This window comes from Lepeophtheirus salmonis, chromosome 9, assembly GCF_016086655.4.
Source record: "Lepeophtheirus salmonis chromosome 9, UVic_Lsal_1.4, whole genome shotgun sequence".
Classification (NCBI taxonomy): domain Eukaryota; kingdom Metazoa; phylum Arthropoda; class Copepoda; order Siphonostomatoida; family Caligidae; genus Lepeophtheirus; species Lepeophtheirus salmonis.
Window position 1 is genome coordinate 23,563,875 of NC_052139.2, and position 20,342 is coordinate 23,584,216.

Genomic DNA, 20,342 nt, shown 5'->3' on the forward strand with positions numbered 1-20,342 from the left:
TATTTGTGTGACGGACAGTGCAGATATTGGACTCAACATGCACCCAAAAAGTGAAGTCCAATGGGTCGGCATCTGGTAAACAGAGGGACCACATTTTCTTTGGGCAGAAAGGCAAGTTGTCCTCCAACCACTTTTAGGCACCATTCAGCTGAAAAACCACTTTCATATCTGAGGTGTTGACTTGGACCCATAGTAACAATACAATCTCCCTTGGTTTTCTTGCCAGTGTCCAAGGGGACCAAAATTCGTTCATCACCTTCAAATGGCATTTTCTTGGCTTTTAAGACGCTTAAGAAGATTTTGCTTCTTTTTTTTTGTTTATACTTACTATTTGACTGGAACAATTTTACTGCATTCACAAAAACTAAGTGTAAAGATTTTTTCGCTTCACCCGATATTGGTGTGAATATATTCGCATTTTTGATATGATAAACAAAAGAACCGAAAATCAACATGGAAAGTGTGACAATTTGAAGATTGTTTTGGAAGAGAGCAGCTTAGCTGGCATTAAGGTAGATTTATCAGCTCTAACAAGGACGAAGGAAGGTAAGGAAATAAACAAAGACATAGGCAATCAAAAACAACTCTCATGTCGATCCTTAGAGCTCAACAAGTACTTTTAATTATAGCTTCACAATAAATCCAAAAGGTAACTCTCTGTTTTTTATGAGTACACACAAATGTTCAATCAGGTTTTGTGTGCAGGGGAAAAGGAAAAATTACTCATGAATTAATAATGATAGTTTGTCAACTCAAAAAAAAAAAGGCAAGCTACAATATCCTAACAATCAGCATAACTGGGTATGTATGTACTGGACGAAAAATCGAAAGAGCGATACATTGAACAAAATATCCACCATCTGCATCGGATCAGTATAGGAGAAAATTCTTAGAAATTTTTGATATTTGCTCCAAAATGATGCAATCAGAACAAAGGAGGGAATGGAAAATGAATTGTTTTTTTAATTTTTTAGCCAGGGGAACCTTTAAACTTAGATGCATGAATTTTATGCATATGTTATGACTTATGTGCTTCATAAAGAAAGTGTGCGCCCAAATTTTGCCTTCCTGGTAATTTCATTAGGTAAAAAATCTAAGAGCAGACTTATTTATCACCAACTTTGTCTTCTATACAAATCTCTCTCTTTAAAAAAAAAAAAAAAAAAAAAACACACACACACAATCATCTTGCTAACATTAGTAAAATGAATGAATCCATAATTTATAACTAAAATATTTTCATTCAAATGTATGTTTCTCTCACAAGTCGTCTAGAGATATCTTCAACCCGAATTGCTACTAATAAATATTTCGCTTCGATTTTTTGGGAATAGTGAATCTACTGGCCAATGAAACAAACCAATTGTTACAATACAAAAGAAATATTTTTTGGAATACGAGAACATAGTTATTGGATCTGAAAATATACTGACATGAGCCCATGTCGTGAACGTAGTATGTAAAATATTTTGAGGAGAGAAAAAAGCATTTGTTGTTCAATTCATCAGATTAAAGATTTTTGTAAACTTTTTAAAAATAAATAAACACAAAAAATCGCCAATTTTGTGTGTTTATTCCATACTTTTCGCCATCATCTCTCCTTCTTTTATTCTCTTTTGATAGTGGTTATACTTTTTTGGTTCACATGGATTTGCTTCCCCTTCTCTACTTCCCCTCCTGTCCCTCTCAAACTTTCCTTCTCTCATGGCGATGGTTTTTATTTCATCGCCGCTACCGCTTTCTAATATACATGCCATGAAAAAAAGAAAAGAAAAAGATTAATTCTCGAACCTCTTTGTATTTTCCCCGCCAGTATTCAATGGGTCTTCTTCTTCAGTTGTTTATTTCGTTCAAATCTCTAACTCTAATTTAGATATTTCTTCATCTTCTTCTCTACACACTCAAAAACATTTAAAATGTGATTTCAATCCACTCACTTTAAATATAAATTATTTTCTACAGAATATTCCTCTTATTTCTTTGGTGTTTTAGCCCAGAGATCCCTGGGACAATGGGTCCTCTTCAAAGACATAAAAGACACTTCCAAACGCTTAACACATCAATTTTATATTTATTATATTTTGCTACTTCATATCTCTTTGATGGTAAGTGCATATTTATTGCATAAGCGTTTTTATATGTTTATTGTGGTTTTTATTTGTAAAAGTATAACAACCAAGGCTTTTAAAAGATGTGTCATTACTTTAAAAAAACACACACACCTTAAATGAACAATTGAATAAATATAACAGAAAGAAAAAGCGGCAAGGAATATTTTAATTTTAATCTTTTTTGATAAAATAGCGTTCTGACTTTTTCAAACCAACCTAACTAGGCCTACCGCTATTGACGATAAACTATAAGAGAAGAAGAGAAAGAGAGAAAAAAAAGATGGAGAAAAGAATAAAAGCTGCGGGAAATAATTACAAGGAGCTCAAAAATGAATATGGAAAACATTTTCATAGTTGCGATTGATTTTATAAATGATCAAAAAATATTACATTTTAGACGATACATTATTTATACATATATTTTGTACAAATTGTAAACGGTAAAAGCAAATTGTACAATTTGAAATCCCAAAATCAGAGGAGCCATTTTAAATGAAGGATTTACATTACTTATGATGGAGATAACGGAATAATTTCATATATTCCATAGATGATCGATTTATTAACGATGTAATGTTCGACTATTTACTATAAACTACTAAAAATGCCTAGAGTTATATTAAGAAATAATACATAATAGCCCTGTCATTTAAATAAATGATGGAATCAATCAATAGTTGGTTATTTGAATGACCAATGTTGACTTTAAATAATGCATTTACAGACAAAGAAACTGCAACTTCTACACAGCATATAAATAAAACATAAATTACCATAATTAGTCCTTTAAAATGAGAGTCTATTATGAGACTTCTATTAAATTTGCGAAGTTGTACATGTTATGCTGATTCATAACATTTATTTTCATTTTTCAAACACGCTTTACCAAGATATTGAGTTTATATATTTATATTTGCTAAAAAACTCCAAAATGGATAAATATATATAATAATTATTGATTTGTTACTCGTTAACGTATCAAATGAAATATAAGAGATGGATCAACTTTGTTTGTTTCTTCAAATTTAGCATATTTTATTTTACTTTGTTAAAACTCATTTCTCTAACTAAGTGAAATTCATTTGCAAAAAGGTACACGTTAGTGATGAGACTAGTTCCAAAATCGAGTTTTCTATTTTCCACAGTCGCATGGTGATATTTTATTGACTGATTTGAATTGATATTTCGTTATAGACCGCAATCTTAGACCGTCGACTGGGAATTTAATCATTTTAAAATTGTCAACCCATTTTTGCGGTCTCAATGTAAAAGCAAATTATTTTTTTGTCTTAATCTATAGACCGATTTTCTATCTTATTCTCATTTACGACTTAAACAAATATTATTTTGAGGGTTGAACGCCATGTTATCCAAACACAAAATTTACAAATATTAATGTAAGATAACCTATACATCAGTTTAAATGTGTAATATTTAATGTTAATACTTAAAAAACAGTCAAATTCATACTTTCATAACAGTTTTTTTTTGTTAAGATAGTTATTCATAATGAAAAAAAAAAGAGTTTCCATGCTTAATTCTATAAAATAAATACATGAGTTGCGAAAATTTGGCACTCACCCCACGATATTAAATAAACAAATTTATTTGGATTTTCTCCTTTTCTTGATTTTTTTTCAAGATTGCTTTTATGTTGAGGCACAACAAATATCATTAACATTCCTAGTGTATGAAATTGAGGATATACAATTTTTCAAAAATGTGAAAAAGTTATTCACAAAATCCTGATATATGGAAATTACAAACAAATAAGATGGGGGATAAACTGATTTGATGGTTAAAATTGGCCATATTGGGCCCAATAGAAACCTCTTACAATTAAATAAAGGTATTCAACTATAAACAAAATTTTATAGTATCAGATATCATACCAGTTATTTGAATATAAAATCTACAATTGACTCGAATTCAATAATGGAGTTTCTTTGCTTCATTTTGTACCATTTAGAAATGGGAATGATCTATCTAAGGATCCCTAGATAGATTTTCTATCTGCAGAAAAATCGTTAAAATTAAATAACTGCCATTCTAAAAAAAGTATTGGGCAATTTGAAGGGGTTTTTGAACTTCATGGTTCTTAAAACGGTAGATGTGGTTTTTAATCTAACTTTAAGGTCCTGGAACATAGTCGAATCTATGTTATAGGGTCCAGTTTATCAACCTGGGGGTAAATTTGCCTTTCTCAGGGGATACATTTAAGGTTTTAGTAAAATAAACTAAAAAGTAGTTTATAGACTTTATTTTTAAAATATAAATCATGATAAAATTTGTGAGAAAGAGTCGATCAAAAAAGTATTACACACCTTGCTTTACCATTTTCATTTGTAACATTCTTCATTGAAGGTAATGACTTGCTTTTAAAACTTGCTTATCTCGTTGCCATATCCTTACCATGAAGAATATGTAAATCTATGTTATAGGGGGTTCTTCGAAACGGCGGGGGTTATTTTTAATCGGTTTAGAAATACCACGGTAATCCCACACTAATCCCGTGTGTCTGAGGTGAAATTTTGGAAATTAATACTGGAGTTTCATACCTTCATTCGGTTAAGTTAGTATTTGAGTGACGACAATTTGGCACGAGATTTATATGTACATAGTAGGGTAGCAAACCGTGGACTCAATAGATGGATATAGAAATACATCAATAATTTTACATTTTCAATAATAGGCAAAATAAAGTAATTTTAACAAAATATGTAGCCATTGTTTTTGTAAAACTTTTTTAGCTTAATATGGCCAACTTCATTATCAATCACAGCCTTAAAACGTAGCCTGAAGACCATGCAGGAGCTGATGACAAACTTGTCTGACAAGTTGTCCCATGCAGCCACTATAGAGGACTTCAACGAGTACACATTTAGGTCTGAGGTCCTCTTGGTTTCCCTTTCCAAAGTGAGAAGGGGCACCATCCTGAGTCCACACGTACTTATTCTCAGGATAGTTGGTTTTCATCCATGGCAAGATGGTGTATCGAAACACCTTATAGTAGGTTTACTGGCCGATTTTCGTCCAGTCTTGAAAAAGAACGGATGCATCTTCCTTATATAAGAGACTCGAACGCCAAGGATCATTGATTGGTGTGGTAAACCCCTTGGACCTCATTTTTTTTTTCTGCAAGTCAGCAAAGGTCAAAATCTTCTTGTCCGAGAAATTTTTTACAATTTACCCATGTGAGGATTTGCTGGCACCTCTAGATCCTTCTAGCTTTCATGTCCTCTGTCAGAAGGTGGCATGAGGTCCTCTTGAAAGAAACCAATACCAAGTTGTGATTTAAGACCACCTGAGGGTCTTAGGAACCACAGAGAAGTCATTGGCGAGCCGATTGATCGACTTACTTGGATCCTCCTTTATATTCTTCTCCAAACTTAACAAGAACTATGTATCCCTCATTAAATTATGCTCTCCATATCCTGGAGTAGTTTTTTCCATTTATCCAACATAAAAATCAGCCTCCTAGAACAATTAACAATGTCCGTAATTTTCATCCCATCAACTCCAGCACCAAGGAGATCTGAGATGTACTGCCTTTTTGGTTGTTGCTCGTGCGTGATGATAAAATTACTATATGATTAGTATATTTGTTAAAAGGGACAGAAAAAAAGAGAAAATCAAAAAATAATCACTAAACCTTTCATAGTGATGAGAAAATAAACATTAATTAACTGTCCACGTTTTACTGCCCAAACATGTACACTATATTTCAGTTCATATGACGTTATTGTAGGTGAATAGTCACCATTTTGAAACACAACTGAGGTCATAAACAATTTGGTCAAGAACTAATTTTAATTAAGAAGTTAATCAATTTTTTTTACAACCAATTTGAATCGAATTTTTTATTTGAGATCGGTCTAGACCTAACTTCATAAGGAATTTAGTTCGGTTCACTCAAAATAATAACAGTCTTAGGGCGGGCTTGGATTTTCCAACCCAAAGCCAAACCTAGTATATATATATATATATATACATTCCTACATTTTTGTTATTAAAAAAAAACAAAAAAAAAACAGAACAAAATTAAACTTTGCATGTTTTAAGATATGTACAAGTATTTACTTTGCAATACATGAATATTTAAAAAAAATAACATTTAAATTGTATTTAAAATATCAAATCATGGGTCGATACTTCAAATCCTCATGATTCTCGAATAACCCTGTCTACATAAAAAAGAAAATTTAATTGCTTTTCATAAGCATTGGTTGATGTTTTCTCTCAAAATCGTATCACACTCAAATATTGTTCCCTAAAACTATTTTTCTGACTCCAGTTAAGGTTTATTTGTGTATTCGTACATTCTGCATCAATGTTAATTAATTGAGATAACTTTGCCCAAATTATTCAATTATTTATTTATTTATCACACAGAACAAGAAAAAATTCTATTTTTTTCCAATAGCATAATGTTAGTCATAAAAAGTGCAATACAATATTAATCCTAGTTAATGAAAACATCAAAGATCAGCCAGGGTTGTTCAATGTTCAAATTCTGATATCATGTGCATAGAGAAAATTTGGACAGTTATAAAGAGAAGAAAAAGAAAAAAACCAGAGAGGAATTGATTATTCTTCTTCTCAGCTGACAAACTGTGTTTATTGCCTCCCCCTCCAAAAATCAATCAAAAAATGGCCTCAGAAAGAGACAAACGAATCGAGATTGATACTGTATTTCGCCCAAATCCACAATAACAGAGATATAAATCTTGACTTAGAAAGCAGGAAGACCATTTACAACGTAAATTAATGATAATATTAGCATCGAGACGTGATTTAACAAGATGGTGTACCAACGCACTCTGAAAAGGTTACACAGTCTTTTTTGTCGGAGAACAAAGTAGCCACTTTATACACTAGATGCCACTTATTGTCTCTTCTTATGGGGTGCATGTACTGGTCAGAGTCAGCCAGGAAAGGGTGCCGAATACTCAAGCTCTCGAGGCTTCTGTTGATGAGCAATGGCACTATATGAGCTCTAATTAAATTATTACCAGCTGTCAGATATCATGGCGTATCAATGCCATCATCAAAGACGATTAAGGCTAAATTGAAGATTAAAATGGAAATACATCTGTAGAATGTTTGGTTAATTTAGCTCCATTAGGTTCCAAAGTTAAACTTGTTAGACTTATAGATTTAATTTATCCTTTTTTCAATTACGCACCCGGTATTTTTTCCAAAACAGGAACATATTCACGATCAGATGTCTGAATTAACAATGTATCTGGCTTTAATCAAATTTTACTAAAGAGCCAAATACTTAAGAGTATAAGAAATAGCATTTTTCTTTTATTTGTAAAAGGTTAAATTTTATTTATTCTCATATTGGAGGGGTCCGACAGTGTCTCATTTATTCCTATGAATAAATGTTTAAAATATTAAGTGGAAGATTAGAACTAGTGGGGGGAATACTATTTATAATTTTTGTTCCACCAGTCAAAAAAATCTTTTATCAAATTATGAAAAATATCTTTCAAAACGATAGAACTCTCCAAATATATTTCTAATTTATCACAAAAACAGACAATTGAATATTTTGTAGATACTTTTTTTCCCGGGGATGGACAGAATATTTATGAATTTTGTTGTAACTTGTTAAAAAAGGATTCCGTATTTCCTATTTTTATAAAGGATCAAAATTTGATAAGTATCTTAAAGTAGAATACCTTGAATTATGGGTAGAGCTATGAACAAACTTTTTTGTTTTTCTATAATTCATATTTTTAATCAACCGCAATAGTAAATACTTTGGTATAAGCTATTGATCAAATCAAACACTTTAGATTGTCAAATAAACTTGATTTAACTTGTATAAGCAAATGGTACAAGTTGCATAATTTTGTATGAAGGATTTACATAACTTCTTGGGATGCGGATAATGCAGTAATTGAATATTCACTGGATGATCCGTATATTCTAATGGAGTAATTTTTAGCTATTTTAGTACAAATGATTAAAATGTATCACATTATAAAGTTCAGATATCCTGGGGGATATTACTCATAAATACATAATAACTTTGTCATTCGAATAAATAAAATGAAATGAATGTTGCTATACTTTGTAATTAAAATCCCCAAGATTCTAATTAAATAATGTACTAAGAAACCAAGAAATTGAAACATGTACATTTCGCTTATACAATTTACAACTTTTTCAGATATCACAGCGTGTACACAACATATACCTATATAAAATAAAGCAAGGTTTCTCTGTGTGAATATATGAAAAACAATCACGGGGTGCACTTTATATAGCGATCCCTGATGTATATCATATAATAATACAGTATTAAGGAAGAAAATGAGTATAATTTACCGGAAGCACTGTATAAAATGAATCAAATCTCGCAAGCGTTTAGTTCAACTTATATTAAAAAAAGAAAAAAATATAAAAATACATTTTTTTTATATATCTGAGGAGGAAACGTTAATGTATTGAGAGAGTATTTATCTTCTATATATTAAGGGAAGCTTTGTATGTTCGTTGACTCATAATAAACCCCTGTATATATATATATAAATAATAATGAGAGGTCTCTTGGATTTTCACTAAACTTTATCAAAATACATTAGTTTTGATACTGTCCTTTTGTGAACCAATCTCATTTAAATTTTACTAACAAAGTTAGTTGTGTTTATTTTTTTATGTTTACAAATACTATCTTTGCAAAATACCCAAATGTATTAATATATTCTCTAAACAAACTTTTCACATTATCAGAGATTACCATTAAATCACAATTGCTGCATCCTCTGGTAGCTAAGCTATACACCATACATAGAGTTGACAATTTTGTAAAGAAAAAAGAGAGCAAGGAAAATGTGGGACTGATGATATCACTGATATAATTTTGAGGGCAGAAAATGAATTATTGATATTCTACATTTAGAATAGGATTAGTGTCGTGAAAATATAATATAATTATATTTAAATTCATATATGCATACATATTTGATTATGTACTTTTTTAATTTACACCAAAGATAAACAAGGCTGCATACTTCAGAGGGATAAATTAACAGCCCAACGACTTATTTAATAATGAACAAAACAAAAAACCCCACGCAACAACCATTTTCTAATTTCTAAATTTATCTTTTTATTACAAAAATGTCAACACTGCGGTCATAGCAAAGCTATAAGCTTTTTTTGCGAAACGATGGCCACATAACTTATGTTTGTCAAATAGAGGCCGAATAAATTACTCAACATATTGAATTAACAAGGTGAACTCAATGAGAGAGAAAACATTTTATAACTCATGAGCAAAAAAAAATAACACCATATGTAGTATCTTATAAATGAAAAAATCAAAGGAAGGGGGATTTTTTCCATAGCCATGGAAATATCCTCAAGCCAACAGTCGTGTTTCACCACTGTGTTTTATAGCTTTGATTCACTCTACATGGTATATGTATATGTAAATTGCCAATTCCACTACGAAAAAGTGACTCAATAATTTATCAGTTTGCAAAATTGAAAGGCAAATAGTTTATCTGACTTCATTAACAAAATCAAATGACTGATTTGAAAGTGTGACTTTGGTTAAAATGTAATTATGGATTTTTTCGTCCATTCTAAAATTCTACACACATGATGGATTTAGTAATCCCCCTTCATTTGGGATTATTTAACTCTCTGTGAATATGTTATGCATTATTTATCAATTTAAAACAAAACAAATAAATTTGCATAAATAGGTTTATAATATGTATACACTACATATTTATTTATTTCCTCTGAATGTATGAATAAACAATTGTTTTATGGCTGTATACTTTTGAAAAATAATGTTTTCAAAATTGAAAACATGCAAGTTGTATAGCGTGTTACAGCGATTTGTGCATACAAATTAGGAAATTTTTCATTCACATAATAAATATTTTGTCAATTTTTCCCCATAATATCAACTAGTAGAGCAATAAAAAAAATTGAAAAAAAAATTATTCATTTGACCCGGGACAACTGAAATGGAGGCTAAAAGAAGTCGTGTACGATACGACCATGAGTATTGAAAATACCTCTTGAATCGTCCCCTGCTCCAAGGGTCTCATTACCATGATTAAAAAGCTGAAAGGAAACAATAAGGTTACTAAGGTTACTTTGAAGAGACAAGGTAAAAAAAGTTTTGTTCGTATCTAATGTCTCCAAGTATAAAAATGTCGGAGCAAAAACAAAAAAGGCAACGATGGTCTGATCTCCTCTGCCCCTGTGTCCGTACCGAAAAGCTCTAAAGATCGTTGACATCTCTGTCGAACTTTATTACACTTCCATAGGTACAGGCAAGAATACCTAAAACTTCTACAGAAACAATATAACTGACTTCTGGCCTGTCTGTATGTGGCAGTTTGGTGTTTTCAAATAGAAGAATGTCATCCAAATTTGAATGCACTGCCCGCTGTGATATGCAATGAACACGGCCTTACTCGCCAAAAGCTTTCAAACTGTTAGCCGGTGTATACAGAGTGTTAATGTATGTTTAGGAGGGCATATTGAATAGAAAATATAATATTTAATTATATCACTGATTAGTTTTGATTGACTTTTTCTTGATTCTAGAAAAATCAAGTTTTTCCCCATCTTAATCATGCTACTGCAAGTTTTAGATTTTCGGACTAATGCCCAACACTAGTTCCTGCATAATATGTACTTATGAAATTATGCATGGAAAATTAATTATATGATTTTATTAGTTATAACATAATTAGGTGTGTGTTTTTATTAAATTATTATTTCACTTTTTGATAATACGTACATATGTAATGCTAAATGAATTAGATGCATTTCTTAAATTCATTTATGAGCATAATATGTGATTCTACATAAAGAAGCCAAAGTGCATAAAGCACTTTGAAGTGTACTTACCTTGTGTAAAGGTTTTATTTTCCTAGTATAGATATTATAACCAGGATTTTTCTAGGGATGAAGCTTTTTTGAACTCTTGTTGAATTAGAAGTTTGTTGTAAAGTATGTACAGGGTTTTGCTAGCTATTTGTACAACGAAAGAGGATTTTATTCAAACACAATTTTCTTAACAACCAGTTATCAAATTTAAAAAAAAAAGAACCAAATTCTGGAAATTGATGGATTTTGATTTATTTTATTCAATAAAATTACCTCCAGTCTCAATCCCAGTCTCTATTATTATTTTCCAAGACGTTCTAAGCTGCTCAATTTGTCTTTAAAAGATTACATTCTCCAATTGTATAATTGTGTTATGATTAAATACTCTTTTTGTTGGTTTTATTCGGGATTTTAATCTCTAGATTTTAATATCATACCAATTCGGCAAACAGTTAATGAGTAAAAAATTTGTTATAAATTAGTATTCTATGATAAGCCAAGGAGTAATAGAGAAAAGGAGAGCCCCCTAAATAGCAAGAATTCAGACTCATGCCTATATTTTGTTTACAAGGACAGGGATAAGCATTACATAAGGTTAGTAATTTACTAAAGATAAACCCTATAAGTCTATTATTTTTTATAATATACTTACAAAATTTAAACTGTTTCATGTACTAATATTGGCTTGCTGGCCTACATAATATCATAAGCAAATATATGTATGGTAAATAAAAAAAGTAAATTTCAATTAAATGAATATTATTAATCCAATTTCAAGCCAACAAAGAATTAAGACCTATCTACTGAATTTATAAAAAAATATATATATTAATGCTATTACATGATTATACCACGTGTACTCCCACACTTTTACTGGTATAACAAATAGATATATTATAATTGGGAGTACGTATTATACCATGTCCTTCCAGAAAGAAATGTCTGATGCCAGGCAAAAGGAAAGAGTAAAATTGATGTTTTTAATCTTACTTTTGAGCAACGACTCTTAACTATATTTCCATTTGGTAGATGAGTGAAATATGTTGATACATATAAAGAAAGACTTATTGGTGTTGTAACGTAAAATCTCGAAGTTATCCTATGAAGAATATGAAGTTCTTCTTTGATCTTCTGGGTTGGGTTTATTTCCCAATTTTACAAATTATAATAGTTAATAATGAGAACAACTCACTTCTCAACGCACTCAATCAAACCTTATAATAAACATAGAAAAAAAAAAGTAGAACTGCACTATCCTCTTTTTAGATCATCTTGAATGAAGTCGACAAAAATGGTCTTAAATCATAACATTAGTAAACAATTTGGGAATATAATTTAATTAGAAAAAAACCAAAGGATTTGACAAATTTTATTTTTAAAAAACGTTTCCAGGTCATCCTATATACCCGAAAATTTACGATTCTTAATTTTATAGTACACATGACATGGAATGTCATAATCATAAATGTCTACGCAGAACAAATATCCGTATTAAGCGTGGTCAAACTGGGTTCTATTGTTATGAAGAAATCCTCATTTTAAATCATTTTTCATCTTATAAAGAATATCTATGTTACTTAAATTAAACAACGGGCTTTCAATGTGTGTATGCAAGAACCCTCTCTCACTACGTAAGGGAATGTCGCAAATAGGTTAAATCTATACACGACGTTACTTCGCTAACAAAAAAATATACAGGTAATTTTGCCGTCAGGTGTCTTTTTTTTATATTTTCCCTACTAAATCCGTGTTCTGGTTGAATGAGCTCTCTTTCAGCTGCGAACACTCCCCAACAATTGCTGATTTATAATTGCATAGCTGTGAAAAATTAGTTTGTTTCTTATGGGAGGGAAAGTTGTGTGATGCAATAAATGTAATGATGTGTGCATATTCAATAAATAATTATAATTATGGAACATAGAGGTCTGGATATTCTCTCTCCTTGTCTGAATGTAAAGCGACGGGAGAAATCTGAAAAGATATATATAAACAGTTTACAGAATTTTATAATTATAATTATTTTCTATATAGATTATACCCTTCTTAGAGGAAATCAGTTTTATTTCAACAATGGTTTTAAGAGTTTTCTACAAGCTTAGACCTTTGAAAACAACAATATCAGAAAAGATTATTTTACTTCTACATAACTTGATGAAACTCTCTTGATAAATATCTTTTTTTTTTTGTTTGAGCTGTTTTTTCCCCTCTTATATGGAAAAATAATACACAGTTTCCTCTTCTCTGATCCGGGTTGGTGTTTTTCTTGACTTTTAACATAAAGATTATGAAACAGAACCTGAATGAAAAAATGAAAAACTAAAAAACAAAAGTGACAACTAAAAAAGGACCATTATAATGCCAATGGGCTCAAAAGTTTTTAAGAGAAGATGATATTTCAAATTTATCAGAGCTCAAACACAAATTAGATATCTATTTTATGCCTACAAAACTATTAATGAAATAATAATACTCTTTTTGAGAAAATAATTAATTATTAATTTGATTTAATAACTAGACTTTTATTTTATTAATGATTCATAACTAATTTAATTCATTTTAGGTTGTCCACGTATTGATTTAGTGTAATAATTCTGAAAGACTTGAAATATAAAATGTGGAATCCTCAAAATAAGATTTTAATAAATAAATTAGTTATTGCTGGTTGCAGAGTGAATAAATTTATGGAACAATAAGTATATGGAACAAGATGTAATTATTAAAATAAACAGTTTCAATCAAACCATTTCTGATATAGCTCAATTAATTTCCTATGAAAAAATATCATTCATTCCCAACCAATACGTGGTAGGATTTTCAAATAAAACTAATAATTATATAAATGAACAAGAAATAAGTTTATTTATTACTTTATAGGTGAATTACTCTACTGCTAGTGGTCAATGGTAGCATGATTTGATTCAATTAAGGATTCATAGCATCCATATATAAATATAATGTAATACATAAATATTGGGAAGTAAAAGTTGAACTTCCTGTCACAATAAAGGATCATAATCAATTTGAAATGAAATAAATATCAACCCAACTTCATTATGTGCCGTGTCTTTAGTTTGAGGTGTAGCGATAATAACGATTTGTTACGTTAAAATAGGCAAAAATACGGACTAATTTATGCTTAATATGTTAAATAATACAGACTTAGGTTCTTAATTCATAATATAAGTTTAAAATTCCTGAAATTTAAGGAGATAGTTTCAAGCAGATATTCTTTTCCTCATCAATTGGCTTGTGTCTATACAGATGTTAAATAATCTGTCATTAGATTCCTTAAATTATTTTAACCATCTACACAATATTTTTACCGATAAGCAAAATATTAAAATATCCAATTTCAACCAAAAAAAAAAAAAACATTTTATTTCTTAATATCCAATAATAAGATACTCAATGAGAGGACAGTTTTTGCATTGTTCCTAGCATAAAGTATTTGTGCAGAGGAAAAAATATTAACTAAAAAAACGAATATGTATACTGCCCATTTCTTGCAAAACAATGTATCTGTAAAAAATTTACCTTTCAGTTTTAGCATAAATTAGATATTCTTGGGGAGTTCTAACATTTTGAAAAATACTTACAAAAAAAAAATATATATATTGGATGCGACTGGTGAAACAAACAATTTAGTCTTAATATCCCACTTAACGTTATGAAGGAAAATTTAAAATTGTAAACACTACTCATTTGAAATTACAACTCCCTGGATCCCTTTGATATAAGAATAAATCCGATTGGACCTTTAACTCAGACAAAATAAAACATTAATTCGAATTCACATTTTTGGTTCCCTTGTAAAATTAGGTAGTTCTGTAGTGTAATTACAGATACATTAATTGTTGAACAAATTTAAAGATTGAATCAAAATTCGAATTCATGGTGGAAAATTTTCATTATTCAAAGAGAAGACAGTTTGAAATATAGGGCAATTACTTAAACATAGTTAAATAAATGAATATTTTGTAATACCAACCATTGTATTTATGTTGTCTATACATATTTCTTTCAGTATGTTCAAGTATACACCTGGAAGCTGTTGTCGTACCTCAGTACAAATTTAGAGGACAAAACGCCACACTACTCTGTAGATATGAGCTCAAAAATAATGAACAGCTGTTTTCTCTAAAATGGTATAAAGAGGAAACAGAGTTCTATCGTTTCATGCCTAGAGATGATTTACGAATCAGAGGAGGTTTTAAGGAACGAAAATTGGATCCGCATGACGACTCAATACAGACCTGGAAAGTATCTGGGATCAAAATTGATGTAATTAATGGTTAGCTCCATGCATATAGCCATGTGCCTTGTGCATGGGCCCTTGAATAAACGGGGGTTAATTAAATATACATTTCAGATAGAGAAGTCGCGTCCAGAGGAAGTGATATTAAAGCGAGTGGGGTTCAAGTCAACGGGGATGTATAGATGTGAAGTCACGGCAGTGGTTCGTAAAAAGGGTAAATATCAAGGAATTCAAGGATTCGTTATGAAGGAATCTATCAATAGAATGACTGTGGTTGGTGAGTGTAGTTAACAATATTATCAATTATACTGTTCACTAATAAATCTTTTGAATTTCCATAGAGCTGCCTAAACAGCTTCCAACCATTCTTGGTGGTGAGATCAAAAGAACTTACAAGCCCGGGGATTTCTTAAATCTAACATGCACTTCAGCTCCATCAAATCCACCTGCAAAATTACAATGGATACTGAATGGGCGCGAGGTAAAAAATCATTAAAACATTATTTGTTTGGTGACTTTTTTTTTCTCACAGATTGACGAATTTTTCGTTGAAGAACAGTATTTATTGAACAAACATCGAGGATTATTTTCATCCGTCATTGGTTTAATGCTTCCCTTAGATGAAAGCCATTTTGAGAATGGAGAACTTAGAATACGATGTAGAGGAACTATCGCTGCAGAGTTTTGGAAAAAAGACGTGGAAAATGTATTTACAGAAAGAGAAAAAATTGTCAAGGTTTTGGAGATCAGAGAGAGTCAATGGCCTAGTAAGAAAAAGGGCTTTATATAATTTTATATACTGGGGATAGAAAAAGTACTGAGACCTGCCTCTAAGTAGTCATTAAAATACTCATAATTGATCCAGATTGATGTTGTACATAGAAAATTTTATTTTTGTAATATTTTTTACAAGTACAATACACATTAATTTTGAATCTGGCCATCAGCCTCAATGACATCCTCCAACTACTTCTGTAACCCCTTGCATAAATCAGCAACGTAGTCCTTTTTCAAGATCCTTCACTGCTGGTTAACGGAGGTTTTCAGGCATTAATATTTGGGTTGCGGACTTTGCAGGCCTTCTTCTCCATTTGCCACGAAATATAGTAAGACTGTGGATTCAGATCTGGGGTCTGAGGGGGCCAAAGGTTGCTGCCCATCGACTCTTGTACAATATTAGCAGTATAGGCCGGAGCCCCGTCCTACTAGAATAAGTCCGTGGAATTGTTGGAACATGGTCTTGGTGATTTATGGGACCAAATTTTCCTTCAACAGCATCAAGTTGTCGGCTGTGGGTAATCGTTATCCGACATCAAACCAAATTAAACGCATTTTTTCGAGAGTTTATGCCGATCATTCAAGAGTTGTTGACATCATGGAGGTCAGGATTATTTTTGACGTTGGGACAGAATTTGCCTCGAAATTCTTTTAAGCTACCTTCCTCCAGACTTTATGATGACCTTCCCCACAGTTGACCGATGTACCTTCTTCTTTTTGGCGTACTCTGACATCTTAATCGTTGGGTTTACCTTAAAGGCCCCCATGATGTCTTCAGGCTTCACATTGGTGGGGCTTCCACTCTAATGTATGTCCTTGAGGTTGTCCCCATCAGCCAAACGATTTCTGAGCCGACATACTGTGGCTTTGCTCACGTTTAATGCCTTCATTATGTCCGAGATGATTCTCCCAGGAAGGATTAAATAGCCTATGATGGGGTTTCTTGCCTCCATCACGACATATACAGAATTTTCGTTTACAACATGTACATCAATCAAAAGCTTAGAATCTAATATATTAAAAAACAATCAAAATTTCAGATTTGGTCAACAATACCTATTCAATACTGTATTTTTGGAAGGTCTCATGGCTTTTTCTAAGCCCGATATGTAACACAAGTATACTAATTATCTTTATTAACTTATATGCAGATTCGAGCGGTTCATATCTGCGTAGTTCACCTGCAAGCTTTTTCTGGACCTTTTTTATTGCAATGGATTACCTTCTGTCATACAATACAATTATGTCAATAATTCTTTATCGTTAGACATCCCTTTTTAGAAGAAATAATATTGTTTTATTGTTTAAATATTTTATAGAAAAATAAATATATTTATCAAACGTTTAAAAAAAAAACACAAAAATGTAAATACATATTAAGCAATGAACCCATTTCAATTACGTTTGGTCTTTGGAATTTGTCAGATTTCATATAAATATGAGATTATGGATGCCAATAAACATAGAAAATGCACGTTCTGAATAATAGGTTAAAAAAGTATCCTATTCTCACATTCCGTATGTAAATCAAATAAACTAATTAAAGAAGAATTTTATATTACTTTTTTTTAAATAATTTACTGAATCATATAATCCCATTCGATACAATATTTGTACCACTACGTATAGCATTCATGATTGCAACTCATGTGTATTGCTTCCAAAGTGTGAGTAGGAGTTGAGTAAAAACGAATCTTTTCTTTCTTGAATTTACTATCTCAACACAAAATCTAACACTGAAACAAGGAAATAATAAACGTACACTCAAGTATCAATGAATAAAACAAATAATGAAACAGAATTTGCTCTGGTTTATGATTATGTTCATCTTACAAGGTGAGACAACTTCATTTTGTTTTTCTAAAAGACAATGAAACAAGTTTTAGCAGACAAAAAAGACAATTTGTTGATGTTCTTGTGAAATTGTTCACTTAGCTTCTTGTTTATAAGTTCCCAACTCTCTCCGCCATTTTGTAACTTTAAATCTTTTGTTAGTTTATAGTTTTTTCATATATTTATAAATTATATAATATATATATATGTAAGTTTACTTTTCTGAATAGAACTCTTTAAAAATTGCAATGACAATTAAAATGGGCCTTTGACTGAAAAATCTACTCAATCTGAGCTTTAAATATATTTAAAGAATCTCTAAGGAAAGAGGTGACAAACATATCAATCAACCCAAGAAATTATCACCTTCAATAAATGACAAGAAAAAATTGTTTATTTGAGCCATGAACATTTTTTACTCCCGTTATTGTTAGGCATTAGAAAAATTATAGGAAGAAGAAGGGGTTTAATGTGCAAATCAATGGACCAAGAGGCACATAAACTTTTAAAGAATGAAAATGAAGGTATCTTATACCACACAAACTCTAAGCTCATCAGTAGCAAATGCAATTGAGTTTTCTAATAAAGATTTGAACTTGACTCAATTCAAAGAATCTGAAGCCACAATGAATTTATAAAAAATGTTGATCGGATATTTGATTGGTGCAATAGTAGGAATTGTTTAGGAAGAGGCTTTAAGGAACCATTAAAACGCTCCACTAAATATTTTTGGAAAATATTTGTTGAAGATAGCTTCGATTACATTAAAAAATTAAAAATTTGACGTTTTTATGCAGAACTAGGAAAAGGACTGGTTTAATTGGTTTCTGTGTGTCCATGAAGTCAATTTATGGTATTTATAATAACTACATAAAGTCTAGTTACCAGCAATATCTTTTGACTCACAAGATGTCCCAAGATCACCAAAAACTATTTTTTTGTGCTTTACGTTGCAGATTGGGGCAAAATAACAATCCAACAGCACATCAATTCATTGTAAGTTTAAAATACTTGTTAAATTTTTAATATTAATTATAGAAACACAAATTTCTTCATCACTTTAGGAAAGCTATCAAAGTCTCATTGTCCATTGGGAAGTCAAAGGAGAATATGGAAACTGCTTGATTGTGGATGACACTAGTAAGCTTGCTCCTGAAAACTGTAAGCAGATAGACTCTGAAGCGATTTACTTAATTAAGCAATAAGATATTACAATACTTAAACAAGAACACAGTTAGATTCCATCTCCTTTACTTCCTACACTCTCTTCATTTAAAGAGTCGGTGATCAGCTATATCACTGGATTTGTTATCTCAAATTGCAAGGACGTCTTTGTCGCATACCTTGCAAATCAGCTTTGACCAATTCATCCAAAGTTGATCATAGTAATTTAGCATTGATTAACATAAAATATTTAGGAGGTCTAGTCTACCCTTCACAAGATGCAATTGCTGTGTGTTATGAAACTGAACGAGTATATGTTAAATTTATTTTAATGGGCAAAGTTGCTCTTTTTAATAAAAAATTAATTCATCTATCAATTGCCAGCCAAGTATTAAAAAGAATTAGTGAAAAACAGAATTAGGTTTTTAATGTTCTTAATTAACACATGTTAGACGGAAATCCAAGAAAAATCACATTTTTGTATTTATCAAGGAGTTGACATCAACATATTCTAGGATCCGACTTTTTCATCAACAGAGAGTCGATAATCTTAAACTATACTCGGAATTTGTAAGAAAAAAAAATTGCAAAGCCGTGGACAAAAGTCATAATAATTTCATTAAAACTTGAATTTTATTTACGCAAAAATAAAATTATAGAACGGAAGAAGCACTTATTACCTAATACTTCAATAATAACGTCATAAATTTCTAAGCAATAATTAATAAACATGCTTATAGGACCATAATTTAAAAATTATAAAAAAAATGAAAATAAACAATATATAAATGCCAACACTTAACTATTTCATTCGGGTAAATAATTTCTTCTTATTTTCTGTTTCTCCTACTCTTCATTCGGGGGACACCTTGCTCTTCCAGTTCTTTTATATATTTTTTGCACTAGGTACACCTATAATCAAGGATGAAAATCTGGTATATTTTTTAACTGGCCTTATTATTTTTTGGGTATTGGTAATCCGAAGAATGACTTTACTTTTCCTTATTATTATTATTTAATTTCTAAGTATTGAACATATTTTACTAAATAGATTCAATTATATTCAAAACCTCAGGATTTGCTGTAAATGTATAATTTTAAGTCATTGTTGGACTCGGAGTAGAATTGGGGATCGCCATTTGAGTAATTCTAGTAAATGTCCTTGATTATATCCTTCCTTCCATCCTTGTCACAGCTGAATATAGCTGATTTAATGAAGTGTCAAGATAATTATTCTTTTTCTCCTCCAAAACATTATTCGAATTGTCAGGGTTTACCGTGATGATTTTCGATTTCTTTTTTTAACATGTCCATTCTACACCAGATTTTCATCA

The 20,342-nt window shown here is 30.8% G+C and overlaps 1 protein-coding gene across 2 annotated transcripts; it reads left to right on the plus strand.

Annotated features, from left to right (window-relative positions):
- Window positions 1-1,810: 1,810 nt before the first annotated feature.
- Window positions 1,811-17,375, plus strand: LOC121124684 (uncharacterized). 2 transcript variants are annotated; one of them, XM_040719865.2, is made up of 7 exons: window positions 1,811-1,918; window positions 1,993-2,105; window positions 15,004-15,260; window positions 15,349-15,511; window positions 15,576-15,715; window positions 15,767-16,001; window positions 17,163-17,375. In XM_040719865.2, the coding sequence occupies exons 2-7, from the start codon at window positions 2,012-2,014 to the stop codon at window positions 17,276-17,278; spliced, it is 1,005 nt and encodes a 334-aa protein (XP_040575799.1). In that variant the 5' UTR covers window positions 1,811-1,918; window positions 1,993-2,011; the 3' UTR covers window positions 17,279-17,375. The 2 variants fall into 2 exon arrangements, with proteins under 2 accessions (XP_040575799.1, XP_040575798.1); XM_040719864.2 differs by having other exon boundaries at window positions 1,813-2,105.
- Window positions 17,376-20,342: the final 2,967 nt, after the last annotated feature.

Coding starts and splice junctions, on each gene's coding strand:
- LOC121124684 (XM_040719865.2), top strand. CDS start 2,012: ATGGGTCCTCTTCAAAGACATAAAAGACACTTCCAAACGCTTAACACA. Junction 2,106..15,003: donor TACTTCATATCTCTTTGATG/GTAAGTGCATAT, acceptor TATTTCTTTCAG/TATGTTCAAGTATACACCTG. Junction 16,002..17,162: donor CAGAGAGAGTCAATGGCCTA/GTAAGAAAAAGG, acceptor ACTTATATGCAG/ATTCGAGCGGTTCATATCTG.